At 35.8% G+C, this 13,811-nt stretch overlaps 1 protein-coding gene and 1 long non-coding RNA gene across 20 annotated transcripts in view; one reads left to right on the forward strand and one right to left on the reverse strand.

The window, feature by feature from the left end:
• The window catches only part of LOC126870334 (collagen alpha chain CG42342), a 119,978-nt gene that overhangs the window by 92,387 nt on the left and 13,780 nt on the right, over nucleotides 1–13,811 (forward strand). For 13 of the 19 annotated variants that reach the window (XM_050627916.1, XM_050627914.1, XM_050627915.1 and 10 more), the window contains 3 exons: nucleotides 4,029–4,208; nucleotides 6,344–6,449; nucleotides 10,155–10,243. In XM_050627916.1, coding sequence (XP_050483873.1) covers nucleotides 4,029–4,208; nucleotides 6,344–6,449; nucleotides 10,155–10,243 — 375 coding nt within the window. Of the gene's footprint in view, nucleotides 1–474; nucleotides 529–4,028; nucleotides 4,209–6,343; nucleotides 6,450–10,154; nucleotides 10,244–13,811 lie in introns of all 19 variants that reach the window. The other 6 variants (XM_050627918.1, XM_050627925.1, XM_050627928.1 and 3 more) reach the window with 4 other exon arrangements.
• Nucleotides 2,631–4,022, reverse strand: LOC126870353 (uncharacterized). The gene is made up of 2 exons (XR_007691308.1): nucleotides 3,780–4,022; nucleotides 2,631–3,747 (listed from the first exon to the last, which is right to left on the reverse strand). It is a non-coding gene; the product is annotated as an uncharacterized LOC126870353 (long non-coding RNA).

Below are 13,811 nucleotides of genomic sequence, written 5' to 3' on the forward strand. Positions count from 1 at the left end.
CTGAGATTTTAGCGATTTATAGCTCTCACCGAACAAAGTAGAAAATGCTTGAGCAATATACGATGTGTCACGGAATTATTGGCATACGCAAAGTTTGCAGAATTTTAATATCGGAAAATATATACTTTTATATTTAGGTCGCGAGATACAACAAACAACTTTTTCCATTTGGTGCGTCGCGAAATCGTATTTCGTTTCTCGATACATTTCATCGCTTTATATCGAAGCGCTTATTCTTCCACTTGAAAGAGCGATCCTCGCATTTTGTCGTATTTGGTTTTTGGTTGGTAATGGTATTTACTTTAAGTTACAGTATTTAGGTATATCTCTGGGCATGTCTTGGATACGGAAGAGCAATGAGAAAACGAGATATCCCAAAAAATCCATTTTAGGTTTTCCTACTCACCCCCGTTACCCCTATGTTTTCGTCTGGTAGCGATTTGGTTTTTACCCGTAGTGTTGACCTACTTCTAGGGACTTCAGGAGCAAGGGCATAATATCTCAGCGCAGACCATCATACAACTGAAAGTAAGTGCGCCTGCTCTTTGGGAGCCCCTCCCCCTTCCTTGTCCTTTTCTTGTCATCGATTCTCCAGGCATTCGATTTCGTATTTTTCACGCAACAAATTCTCCATACATTTCTTCAGCTTGCCAATGTGCTCAATTAACAAATATATCGTTCTCGCGGAAGAACGAATACGATCTGTTGCGCTCTGTACATTCGATATAGAGAAAAAGGTAGAGAAGATTTTGCTTAAATATAAAATTCAAGAAGCATCGAAACGAACAACGGAGAAAGCAACTTTGCTTCGAATACTTTATTTTTACATAGGAACCTCGTTTGCCTGGTGAATCGAACAATAACGTACGTAAAGGAAGTTTTGAGAGCAGTACCTTTAAAGGCGGATGAAACGTATTAAAATTTTCCTTTATGATCGTTCGTCTTACAAAGACATACAATTTACTTTGCACCTTCTTATTTTAAAACTTACATACCAAGTTTCATTCTTTTATACCTTCTTCCTCAGGGCCGTGTAGGAAATACTTTTATCGTATACATTTGCTAAGAATTTAATTTAGAATCATTCGCTAGCTGGATTGCGACGAGAGTAAGTAATAACAAAAGTACAATAGATCTGTTGTTTTTCATTGCAAACTTTCATCGAATATTATATTACGATTACTTGAAATTATCCTTTTATGTTACCAGTTACATAACAGATGCGTGCGCATTTTAAGATTATTGTTAATGAAGTAGCGAAATAAATGTTGAACTGCTTGTATTACATAAGTGAGTGGTTCTCACATTTTGATATTGGGATATTTTGCGTTTTGCCGCTGAGAACAGTTCCAATTCATAAACGAATAATACGGTAGACAAATTTTAATGCATTAACGTTAACATATTAAACATTGTTTTGAACATTTCAAAATTCAATATTGTTACAAGCGGAGTTAACCGATTAGCTGGATCACTTTTTAATTGGAAAATTTGTTTCAAGCATGAAGCTAAAAATTAGAAGTAACAGAAGCGAACTACGATAGCAATGGAAGCGCAATAATTCGTAATCGTGAGAGGGTTAACAGAGTCAAACGTTAATACGACGCTGCATTTTTAACACAAATACAATGATAAAATAAGAACGATTATAGAAATGCAATTAAAACGATTTTCAAGGGTGAACCAAATAAAATGTGCACAAAAATTTCCAACCATCTTGATACATATAAGTCGTGTAGGGTGCCTTGAAATGAGTGATACAACCAAGAATATTTTGTTTCTACATATGTAAAAATGAAATCGAATGGAAAAAGAATCGGGAAATTGATCGAGTTCGAACATCTTTCCGGTACGCATGCCTGCTTAAATCTCTTCTTTTAATGTACATATGTACATATCAGGTGCACACGTGCATACCTGAGTAATTTATAAATTTAATTTTTCAGAAAATGAAATTTTTCGCTAAAAGATTTTATTGCGTATTTTCGATCCATTTTTGCACGTAGACTCACTCGATTCTCCATGAGTGGTTGTACTACCATAAACGTAGCCTATATACATGTATAGAAATAGGAAATTGTAACGAAGAATTGAATCGAAATGTAAAGAAGAAAACACGGTCCTGTTCTCTCTGCATGTCATTTTACCTCCAATATGTCACGCAAATTCAACAACGCACTTGTACGAACGAAAGTGCGCGCACGTGCGTGTATTGCATGTTCTTTTTTTTTCCTGTTTTATGAATTTTATTACGACCGTAAGTTTTTAAGAATGTAGTACAACGTGTACGCCATATATTTCATTAGATGAATGTATCAAATCGTCTGCATAGGTATATGTATGAATGCGTGTGTATACAATACATGTGTGTACGTAGGTACACCAGCGTTCAAAAGTAAGCGACCGGACTTACGCGTAAAGTAATTTAATTTATGAACAGTTGCAATTGGAATTTAGTTTGCGATTAAAACGTATGACGATAATAAGTTAAAATTATAAGATTCATCTTATGGTAGAATCAATTACGATCTAAGACGAATCTTTAATATTTTGTATATATACGTATATTATATACTAATTCAAAGAAGATGTACACTACTTATGCACATAGTTAGAATTATTAAAATAGATTATATTAGCTTTCTTGTATTTCTGTATATCGTTTACGATACGAATTTAAAGACCGTTTAGTGCTTATGCTACATTCGATGTATCAATACCAAATGGAAACAAAGATATTCTTTAGAAACTTTCACCGAATTTTAGTACATAAGTTTACTTGCATCTGTTTTCGTTTGATATTACCTGACTTATGCATGATGCTCTCGGAACCTAAAACTATGCGTGGAACATAATTGAATTTTACGAATGATATATAAATATATATGCCATTTTTTCAATACAGCCAGCTTTAGAAAAATCTTCAAACAGAGGAAGGGATAAATTAGACGGGTTTAAAGTAAAAGAATTCTCCTTCTGCCATCTTATCGAATCATTGGTATAAGCTTTACTTTGAACAGCATTTATCTGCAAATATGTCGCGCGGAGTGAAAGTTTCAATAAGTTTTGATGAGTTTATCTTTGAGGAAGATACTGCTCCTTACGTCATAAAGGTATTTCTCGCTTGCAAAGTGTGCTCTAAGAAGGTTAAACGTCATCCATTTCGACATCTTTTTTCTTATTAAGCAACCATTTAAATATATCATTTTCTATGTACATCATAGCATTCGTATCAAAATAGTACCTAATGCTCTTTTTCTTTGCACTAATTGAAGATTTAATAATAGTTCGCTGTCGAGATTCTCACTATATCGTAAGTTAATGCTGAACTCTTTGTCGTACGATCTTTTATTACTTACGTACGTTACTTAGTCATGATTTTAATACTGCACATAAAATGGACATTAAAATACCATATCCAAGTATGCGTATATCGTATAGTTAGCAATTTTTGATCTTACAAGTTGAACCTCCACTTCGATACTTCAAAGCGAATCTTCCTTACAAATACAATCCTCCGTTATATTGACTCTGTACCATTATACGTACGCCGAAATATCTTTATTGACCCGATATTACAAGCCACGGGGGTTGCCGATAATTACGTTCGTATCTCAAGGGTATTTTATATCTTGTAACTTCCGAGCATAAATTCGAAAATATAAATTAAAGGTATACGATATAATACACGCACAGTTTTCTCCACGCGCTTTCTCTCTCTCTCTCTCTCTCTCTCTCTCTTTCTCTCTGTCTCTCTGTCTCTCTGTCTCTCTGTCCACGATCCTGTTCCTCCCGTTTGTCTTTTTTCTCTATCTGCCGTCTTCTCCTCTCTCTCTCTCTCTCTCTCTCTTTCTTCTTCTTCTACTGTCTGCCTCTTTGTATATTCACCACCAGACATTTTTCTCCGATGTTCCTTTCCTGTTCCTTCTCCGTCTGTGGCACAAGCCGACGAGTACCGAGAGACACTCTTGTCGAGGGCTCTCGCCGGAAGAAAGCGGTAACGACGTAACACTCTTGGAACGTAACAGGGAGAGCCAGGCGAACCTGGACCACCGGGGCCACCCGGTCCTCCGGGAGCCGAAGGTCTTCCTGGGCACGAAGGCAGGCAAGGATCTCCGGGTGACGTTGGGCCACCGGGTGAAAAGGGAGCATCAGGATCGACTGGACCAATTGGTCCGCCTGGTACGCCGGGACTTCCAGGTCCTAAGGTAACACAGATACCGACACTCGGGTTATTCTCCCAGGATTCGATCACTTCTATATGCATTCACTTAGATATCTCAGAACGAAAAACGTTGCTCAAGCTAGGAAACTTGGTATCGTTCTGGTAACGCAGGGTTATCGGTAGTCGTGTAAATTGATTCGATACCTTTTTAACTCTACGAAACACACGTCACGTCTGAGAGACCTATGCTATTATATTTTGTGTCATAAAATATTATGTTTCGTTAATTGCATCTAATATGCCTAGTGTACTTTTCTAACTTTGTAGGAAGCGCATATCTCGATCTTGATAATTATTTTTCATATGAAAACTGATAAAATGACGAATAAACCGAGGCGAACAGAATGATAGGCCTGACGTGTGCACCGATGTGACAACACGCGTGTGTATTATAGGGTGAAAACAAATTTAAATTTTCACTATGGTGTACACAAAATATGTCGCGTTCGCAATTCTGCGTATTGCACCACGAATAGCTGCATCGTTGCCGCAAAGACTGTTCGTTGTCCTAGCTGTGTTCCAATTATCGTCATAGCGAACGATTTTTCGAGTATTGCTGCGTCAATCGGTAGTATTATACGTGGACCCGCGATCACGAAGAATAGAACAAATTAAATATTTGAAGATTACGTTTTCTGAAAATTTTAAGCTTACTAAAGTCTTCGGCTATGAGCATCATATAGCTATATGGAGCAAAAGCGAAGCTTCCAATGCAGACAGAGAGAAGAGCAAATAAATAGAAGGAAAAGAGACAGATGCACTGACCCCCTATAGTCTCTCGTACTATCTTTAGCTAGGACGCTTTCCTTTGATTGTTCTTATTGACCTAATTGGCTGCAATCGTAGAAGTTTCATTTTACAATGGCAGACGGTTGGGAGCATCTTAAAATCCCTTTACTCGAACCTCTTCTGGAAACTTCAGTTTTATTCGGCAGATCTTACAAGAGCAGAAATTACGTCGCCAATTCGTCATCAAATATATACACATAGCACATATATTTGTATATAGGTATTTTAGCACTTAATTTGTCTGATAATAGGTATTTGTGTCCACGCGAGAAAAGTATCCGTATCGTTATAAGCTTACATCGGTAATTAGTGTATAGACCCAAAGGGAAAACTAGTGAATTGCAAATTTTACGTCGTAAAATATCAAAGTATTAAAGCATCGCGTGCACATGAAATATTAACATTCTTTGTATCCGCTCGTTAAAGTACTCGTTAAGCTGCTTCTATAAAGAAAACTTATTGTTTGATGTACAATAGTCGCGTACAATATTCATTAAAAGTTAAGCAAATTTTGAGAAAATGTGTACCTACTTGCAAAATTTATAAAGTTGAACTTGCAAAGGATAACAGTGAAGGTTGTTGTAGTATAATGTTACATTTAAACTAATTAGCACGTACTCCGTGTGTCTTTAAAGTTCTGTTATACTGTCTAATATATACATGTATGCCATAATATAATCAAACGACGCCACGAATGAAGCAACAAGCAACATAATTAGCCAAATACATCTAACTCCTGTCAATGGTAATTTATTGGAAACAAAATCAGGATCGTGTACCGTACGAAATTAATTCCTTTTTTATTTTTCAAACATGTGCGAAATTAATTAAAATTGGTTTTCTATTATTGCAGTTTTACATCGCACGCAGCATCCAATTATAAATCACCTTTTTGTAAAAGTACAATAAATAATAAATAACACGATAAATAATTAGTTTCATTGGTGTGCTTAAGCAATTTCTTTTAACCTTTGTAACAACGCAATTGGAATGCATATAAAGCTTTAAGCTTGTCTCAAATATGTCACAGTTATGTAGTTAACGTTATTGATATAACACAGTATCCATCTCAATTTCCTCTAAAATATTAAAATTAAGCTACTTCTGTATCTAACGTATTACATACTCTCATTCTTATTAAAGGTCTTAAAGGTATCTTTGTGTAAAGTACTACCGTATCTAAATCTATTCTGTATCTCTCTTCTAAAAATCATAGCAAGTAGTTTCGAAACTGAAAGGATGATGTGAATGATAAATATCAATGCCCTGTCATACTCCTTAATCTTATTCTACGACGTCCATTAATTGAAGAAACATTATTCTTCGCAGGGTGACAAGGGCGAGAGAGGGGATCGAGTTGTAACAACATCCTTAAACGGGGAACCGTTTCCAACTGGAGTATTCGAAGGACCCCCCGGTCCACCAGGACCACCTGGTAAGTATATACGCGGTATAATTTAAATTCTCTCAAGACTGATAGCCGCACGCATAATATATTAAAGCAACGTAATACGACCACATAAAGCGATTTGAGTTATGTTGTCTAAGGTTCTTAAATCCACATCATATATATAGAGGGTGTGTACAAAATTTCATGAAACGCAAGATCGATTTCAGTGGTAAACGGAGATAGAATGGTGAAAATGTTTCGCACAGACGCACGCTCTATATGTTAGATCCCAACCCTACCCTCTGGGTTACAATCATCAGGTGTGAAAACACGTTTTCGAGAAAATGATTACCTTTACTTTCAATTTTAATCATCGCGAAGATTAGAAAAAAAGATTAGCTATAGCACTCGTACTTGTATGAATATTATTCACCATGTTTATATCCTCTACTAAAATATATGTCTCGTTTAAAATAGTCGGAGGAATGTACGCGGTTGAGAATAGAACAGCTGAAGTAGCTGAATAAGCATTGTAGGGATTACCCCTTAATGTCCATGAGCCATTAATACCATATATGGTATTATTAAGAAAACAAAACGATGAAATCCGCTGGAATTTTTATTAGAAAAGAAATTGATGTTTATTAAAAAGATATCTCTTTTGAAACAGAGCAGTTTTGTATGAAGATTTTCTTAATATTAGTCATATTTTCAATGATATGTATTAATATACGTTAATTGAAACAGACACCCTGTATATACATAAGAGAAAAAAACATGTTCGTATTTAGTTGCATTATGTTCATGTGCTACCAAGGTACCTTTGTTAGGATGTTCCAAAAAATATTACTGATATTTTCTAACTTTTTCAAACCACATAGTAGATTTTCGTTTTATTTATGATATTTCCATTATTTTTCTCGTTTTAACAGTAATCTGTGATATGTAATATTTTACGGGATAACCTAATACATCGCGAAATGAATATCCCAGTATTCACAGTGAAAACATGATACGCATTATTCCATTCACAAACAATTCTATAACAACTAGAAACTAGTCTATCTCTGTGCTCCTAGTATTCACCTAATTCTATTAAACTTGCAATACATATTAGCTATTAAACAATTATCATCGTCGATTGGGTAGTAAACGTATTAGAAAATGAAAAAGAAGAATCAAGAAAATATTAATATTCGTAAAAAGAGTAAACATTCGATGTAAATTTAATTCGGTATTTAATGTACGATAAAAACAAAATTACCAGGGAACAGGAGACATCGAAAGATAATTCGGCTTAGGAATTACTACATTGCCTAGCGCCAGCTTTGATTATATCAGCGTTTTAGCACGTTTTACTGTAACGTTACATCGATTGGCGCTAGACAAGCGATAAAAGAAACATTAGTAAGCGAACGAAGAAACACGTTTCATACGAATGGTTACATATATATCAACCGCATGTGAACAGATTTCGTTAATTTAACCACCGTAAGGTTCTATCTTCTTGCACTCGAATTGATTCGCATTAAGGTGTGCTTCCATTGGATCTCAATCGATCGGAATGTAGTACAGTTAATGGCATTAGAGATGTAACTGTTATCCAAGTCCACGTGTACATTGGGATATCAGCGACCAAATCTTCATTCGTGATATACGTATCCATTAGTAATAGGATTAACGGATTTAAGTCGTTGTAGACAATAACGATAAATACAGAGTAGAGATTTTATTTTGGCATAAGACGAATAATTGTTTAGGAAATTACGAATTATTTTTTATAAAACGGAGGCAGATAATTTTATCTTTCATCGATCGATTTAATATAACTTTTAATCTTCGTTTACGTGGGTAAAGGAACTGCTATGGACGCAAGTCAGTAAATTGATCACGTCTCGGACTTATCACTAATTCAATATCGCAACAGGACGCGCTAGTATCGATATCATATTCTCGGTATCCACTTTAAAATATTTATTACATATAATTCTTTGATTGAGAAAGTTCGATTAAAAAATTTCCTTAATGTCGTTAACTTGCTTGCCAGCTAACGAATTAATCGTTATTCGTGTACGCTACGATATTCGATGGAAATAGGATACATTTTTATTCTTACATAGGTATACATATAAATTATTGATTTTTATTAATTTAGGTTACTTTGAAATGTCCAAGTGGGATTTAATTTCGCACGTCATTATTCTTACACAAACGATATTTTTAATATTTTATATTCTGTATTTTCTGCGAGGGGGTTCAAACTATTGAAATATTTTCGTCTTCTTTTCTAAATGTCGATTATCGGCTTTATTATTATCAGAGGAAAATCGCAATTCAGACAAACACTTTTCGGTTGGAAGTGCGCTCAATTTGTAGCGGTCGATATCTACAAAGGAAAAGCTATAAAACGTGAATCGTAAAATACCCACGAAAGAAAAGCTATAAAATATGAATTGTAAAATGTAAAAAAATGCGTACTTTAGGAAAATTCGGTTTAAACGTTGAAATGTAATATGTCGTTTCGCGAAGATTCTTTCTTTGAACGCGCGAGTAATGTCAGTTAATTAGAAACGAAATGTATTTAAGGTTCCAAGCGTAGCGTTCCGGGTTTTTTAACTTCTAACTTGCTTTTTAAGGAAAATTTAAAGAAAATACTGTTTAATTGTAAAAAACGTGCAAGAAAAGGTCAAGATATCGATGTGTATGGTCTTAATATAGCGCAAGTGATCTTTTGCGAATTAAATGTTCTAACGTAACTTTTTCATCGTATCTAAATTTTATTCCCGGGATGAAACGTGTTAAATTAACGCAGTGATAAAAGTAATGATAATAATGCAATAACCAACTATTTATATTTGGCAATGAAATTCAAATCTTTACATATAGCAAGCACAGGATCACGGTACACCTTTTAATTTTTAGAACGCTGTAGTAGAAATTGCAAAACCACTCATTTTTGTTCTTCCTTCTTTAACACGAAATTTTCTCTCATGCAATTTTCTGTAATTTTTCAAATAATTTTGCAACGTCAGTGAATGCATTATAGAACATTTTTCTCTCTCTATGATCCTACTTTAAGAAATACTTTCGCGAAGGAGCAATTACTAGTATTAGGTATAAGTAATAAACCATTTTTATTCACATATCATATAACACGTTTCTTTATTAAAATATATAACGATATCCTCTACTCACTCTTGTATACGGAGGTTTTAACGGTACGTAAATCAATCACATACAACATACTTATCTACTTATTTACTTCGCACACGACGATATCAATCGCTCTAAGCGTCTCTACATATATGTCATTAAGTTTACACGCACATACTATAGATTGAAATTAACCTTTACGATGCATACTATGCACTCGATTTTTCCAAATATTTTTCAAAGTATCGGGTTTAAAGGGAACGCTCTCATCGCGCGAAATAAATTCATTTTCGCAGATATGCAGAAACTGACGATTTTTGACGTATGTCACTCCTCTTCCAGCGAATCGATAATATAATCAAATATCGCGGCGTAAAGGTTAAATTTATCGCTATCTGTCACTTAAATTTATCGAATATGGACATTCAGGTTAAACGTTTAGTCTAGAGAAATACGTAAAGAATCCCCGTGGAAGGGTCGTTTTCGGGAGAAAAAGAGTGCCGCGACTATGCATGATTTTTGCGCGAAAACGAGAGTGCGTGTGCGAACGAACGAATGTCATGTTTTATTTTATGCACGTGATGTACACGCACACAGGGCCCCAGGGCGAGAAGGGGGAGCTGGGTCCGACGGGACCACCCGGTCTGCCGGGAGAGAAGGGTGCCCGGGGAAAGCAAGGGAAGAGGGTAAGCTTCAGCGAGGTCCTCCAGCGAACGACCACCGACCAAATCGACCGTACAAACCATTCCCTCCTTAATAACCGATCATCGAATCGACCAACTTTTCCATCGAAACTCTGGAACGAAAGAACATCCTCCTGATGTATAGCTCGTACGTCCACGATCCCGTTATTCCATCTTCAACATCCATATTCAACTACCTCTCCCAGAGATTCTTTTTAAATTAGAAATTCTTCTATAATATGTAATGCACGACTAAAGCATATTATAGCTTCTTACGGGCAAGCAGATGCATGACATTTCTGGGTGAACGTTTCGTTAATATCTTGGAACGAGACACTGAACGTTCTAGTAGTCGATATACAGCTTAACCGTCATCGTTCAACAAGAATCGAATGAATTTTAGAATTTTCTATTTCTCAATATCCATTATGATAGACTTGTCGATTTTTGTTTCAACTTCTCCCCTTTCATTTCTGAGAAATCGTTGGTTCTCTCGCCTAACAGTTTTATCAAAATACTCGGCTCGTGTTTTATTTCTTTATTTAAGAAAATCTATCATCCAAGGGAAGAACTTTTTTCGTCGAGTGTCTTTTAACGTCTAAATTCCGGAATTGAAATTGAAATTGATGTAAAGCTCGAGATCAAGATTTGAAACGTCGTTATGCCACCCTTGGAATGACGTGACGGTTATTCACGCTTTTAAGACACCTGCATGGAAATCACGAGAAAGCACATGCATGATCTTATCACGCACGCATGCGAGCATGCAACACGTATGGCACAATACGATCACCTGCCTCTTTTCATTTAATAAACTGAAACAAGTAGCCGTTAAATTGCATTGTCGTCCCGACGATGATGGATGGATAACGTTCTTCTTGTACCTAAGGCAGATTTGACAAATGCGAGAGTAGAAAAATTCTGAAAGATTAGGCGAACAAAAGAATGCTTTGCAAACCTTTCAACGGTCATGGAATCTCTTGTGAATGTTACGAAAATAAAAGTCCTTATTTAGTTAGATAAAAAGATGAAAGTATTTTCTTTCGATGGCTAAAATATCTTATCTTCTTTTTTGAAATAGTAAACATTCTACTTTGAAAGTAAAGTGGATCGTTCTAGAGTTTTTTTTTTTTTTTACAAAGAAAAAGGTATCTTCTTCGGGGAAAATATTCTGAAAAAAATAAGTATGTATAACTTAAATTTAAATCATTATGTCTTGCCTTAATGCAAAAAGGACCTTCTCTCATGTAGTCCTGATGTCGTCGTTATAAAGTTGATACGTAACTAAAACAGATATCGCGAGAAAACTGGTGACTGTCCAGTTGCCGAGAGAAAAGAGAAACGTTGGTGGCAGCAAATAACACGTACGCGGGACATGATACGTCGAGACATTGCTCGATACGTTATTTCGACTTTTGGAGCCGCTACATTTATGTCGCAGAAGAGACGCGCGGTTGTTAAGGGTGTCTTCCTCGCAGTAAGGACGAAAACTAAGTTCTCTTCTGATGGATGCGACGAAATTACACACCTGCGCACTAAATAATCTCTAACCACGGCTTAAAAAAGATTTTACTCGACTTCATCCCTGTGTTTTAACGTATTCTTATTTTAAGGTTTAAACCGTAAGTATGCTCGTATATTTATCAAAGTGATCGGTTCTCGAACAACGATCGAGCAAACAAAGAGAATTGTAGAAAGCAATGTTCGTCGTTGTTTCGCGACACGAATCCTCGTTCGTTTTGAATCGTTAATTAAGTCAGCCAGTTCGCGGTCGAGTGCAACGCCAATAAAATCACTGTGTACTCCGTCGTTTATACTGCGAATATCCTAACAAACGAGATGCAATCGGGATTTCTAGCATACAGGGTGTTCGCGCTATTAGTTACCACTGTTTTTCTCATACGTGACAAATTTGTGGGAAATATAGAAAGAAACAGAGATTTCCTATTTTTCGTATATGCAATACCACGGCTTCGATATGTTATTTAAAGCAAGGGATATAATTTTTGTTACGTTATATGAGAGAAAGCGACCATCGAGACGAGTTCTATAACCGTATCATTGAAATATAAAAATTGAACAAATACTTGGAAAATTTTATAACGCTACATTTATTGGATATCATTGCAGATTCTATTGTCAAATTCAATAAAAGCTGCAGAAAACTCTTTCATTTTCATATTTCAGTGATATTGAATATGGTATTACATGTTACAGGTTGTTTAACTCGTCTCAATATTCAATTTCATACAATACGATAAAATCGTATAGCTATCGGTTTTAAAACATCCACACGCCATGAAAAAAACTAGGAGAAATTTAAAAATCTATTACTAATAATAAACATTGTTGTTTCTATTTTTCTCGCAAATTTGCCATTTCCAAGAGAAACACTAGGGACTGATAACGCAAACAGGTCATACTGTATACGATCGTGGATACAAAAAAGGCGCTTCAAGAGACTCGCGAAAGTATACAGAAAAGATAGATATCGTCGAGCTTTCCAGAAAGAAAGTTTCCAAATTTCTGCTAAATCGTAACTTTATTGGTGGTCTGGAACGAATGGATACTACTCGAGAATCGTAAAGAGAATCGAGCCACTTTTGTTTCGAGCTGGACCGTCTTACTTTGAATTTCCTTAAGCACCGAACTTCTTCATACGACAGTGATATCACTTGTCGAGGATTTTATTTGCGTTAGCTTGCAAGAGAAAAAGAAGAACGGTCTCTAGTAAGTTTGCAGCGCTCTATATAATGCCTCTATTTAGTTCCTACGTTGCAAAGTCAACTTGTTTAGCTAACAAACGTCCATCTATGTACTAATAACAGTTGCGAAATTTTAGTCAGAGCGAAAGAATGAGAGATTGGGTAAGGGTAAGGAAAAAAGGAAGGGTGAGTTAGAGAGGAAGAGAGAGAGAGAGAGAGAGAGTGAATGAGCGAGAAAGAAAGAAGAGAGACTAATCGCTTTAATCTTTAGTCAGTAGTCTTTGGCGTAGTGTACGTAGCTTGTGTAACTAATTTGTGTTTAATGTAGCAAGTAACACCACACTACTTCTTCCCTGTGTGTCGGTTCAAATCACTAATAACTAATACTACTACCCCCGGCTTTGAGGCTCTCGCAACTTTATCGACCGGTGATCGATGCAAGCCTGCGATTGTCGCGTAAGTATCAAACAGCCCCTAAAAAACTACTATATAGCTTTACTATCGATACGTCATTAAAACTACATCGTGTCATACGCAGCTAATTCACATGTACTACCGATGTCTTTTATATATAGATACATATTTTTGTTAGTCAATGTATTGATCTTCTCGTTCATTCGTAACTTCCCTATTTTCTATCAGCCGCTGTACGATCGACGTCTTATTTTATTAAATCCAGTTAATATACCACTCTCCCCCCTGTAAACAAACTGGATCGTTAACAAAATTTCACTCCCTTAAATATCTTCCCTCTGGATTCTTATTTTCTATCGAAAAAAGTTTCAAACGTGTGACTTAATAAAATGCCGTAGAATGCTGTATATTGATAGGTATATCAGAATCTTTTCAAAATGTTTAGAAAGCAA

The sequence above is a fragment of the Bombus huntii genome, chromosome 10, assembly GCF_024542735.1.
Source record: "Bombus huntii isolate Logan2020A chromosome 10, iyBomHunt1.1, whole genome shotgun sequence".
NCBI classification, from domain to species: domain Eukaryota; kingdom Metazoa; phylum Arthropoda; class Insecta; order Hymenoptera; family Apidae; genus Bombus; species Bombus huntii.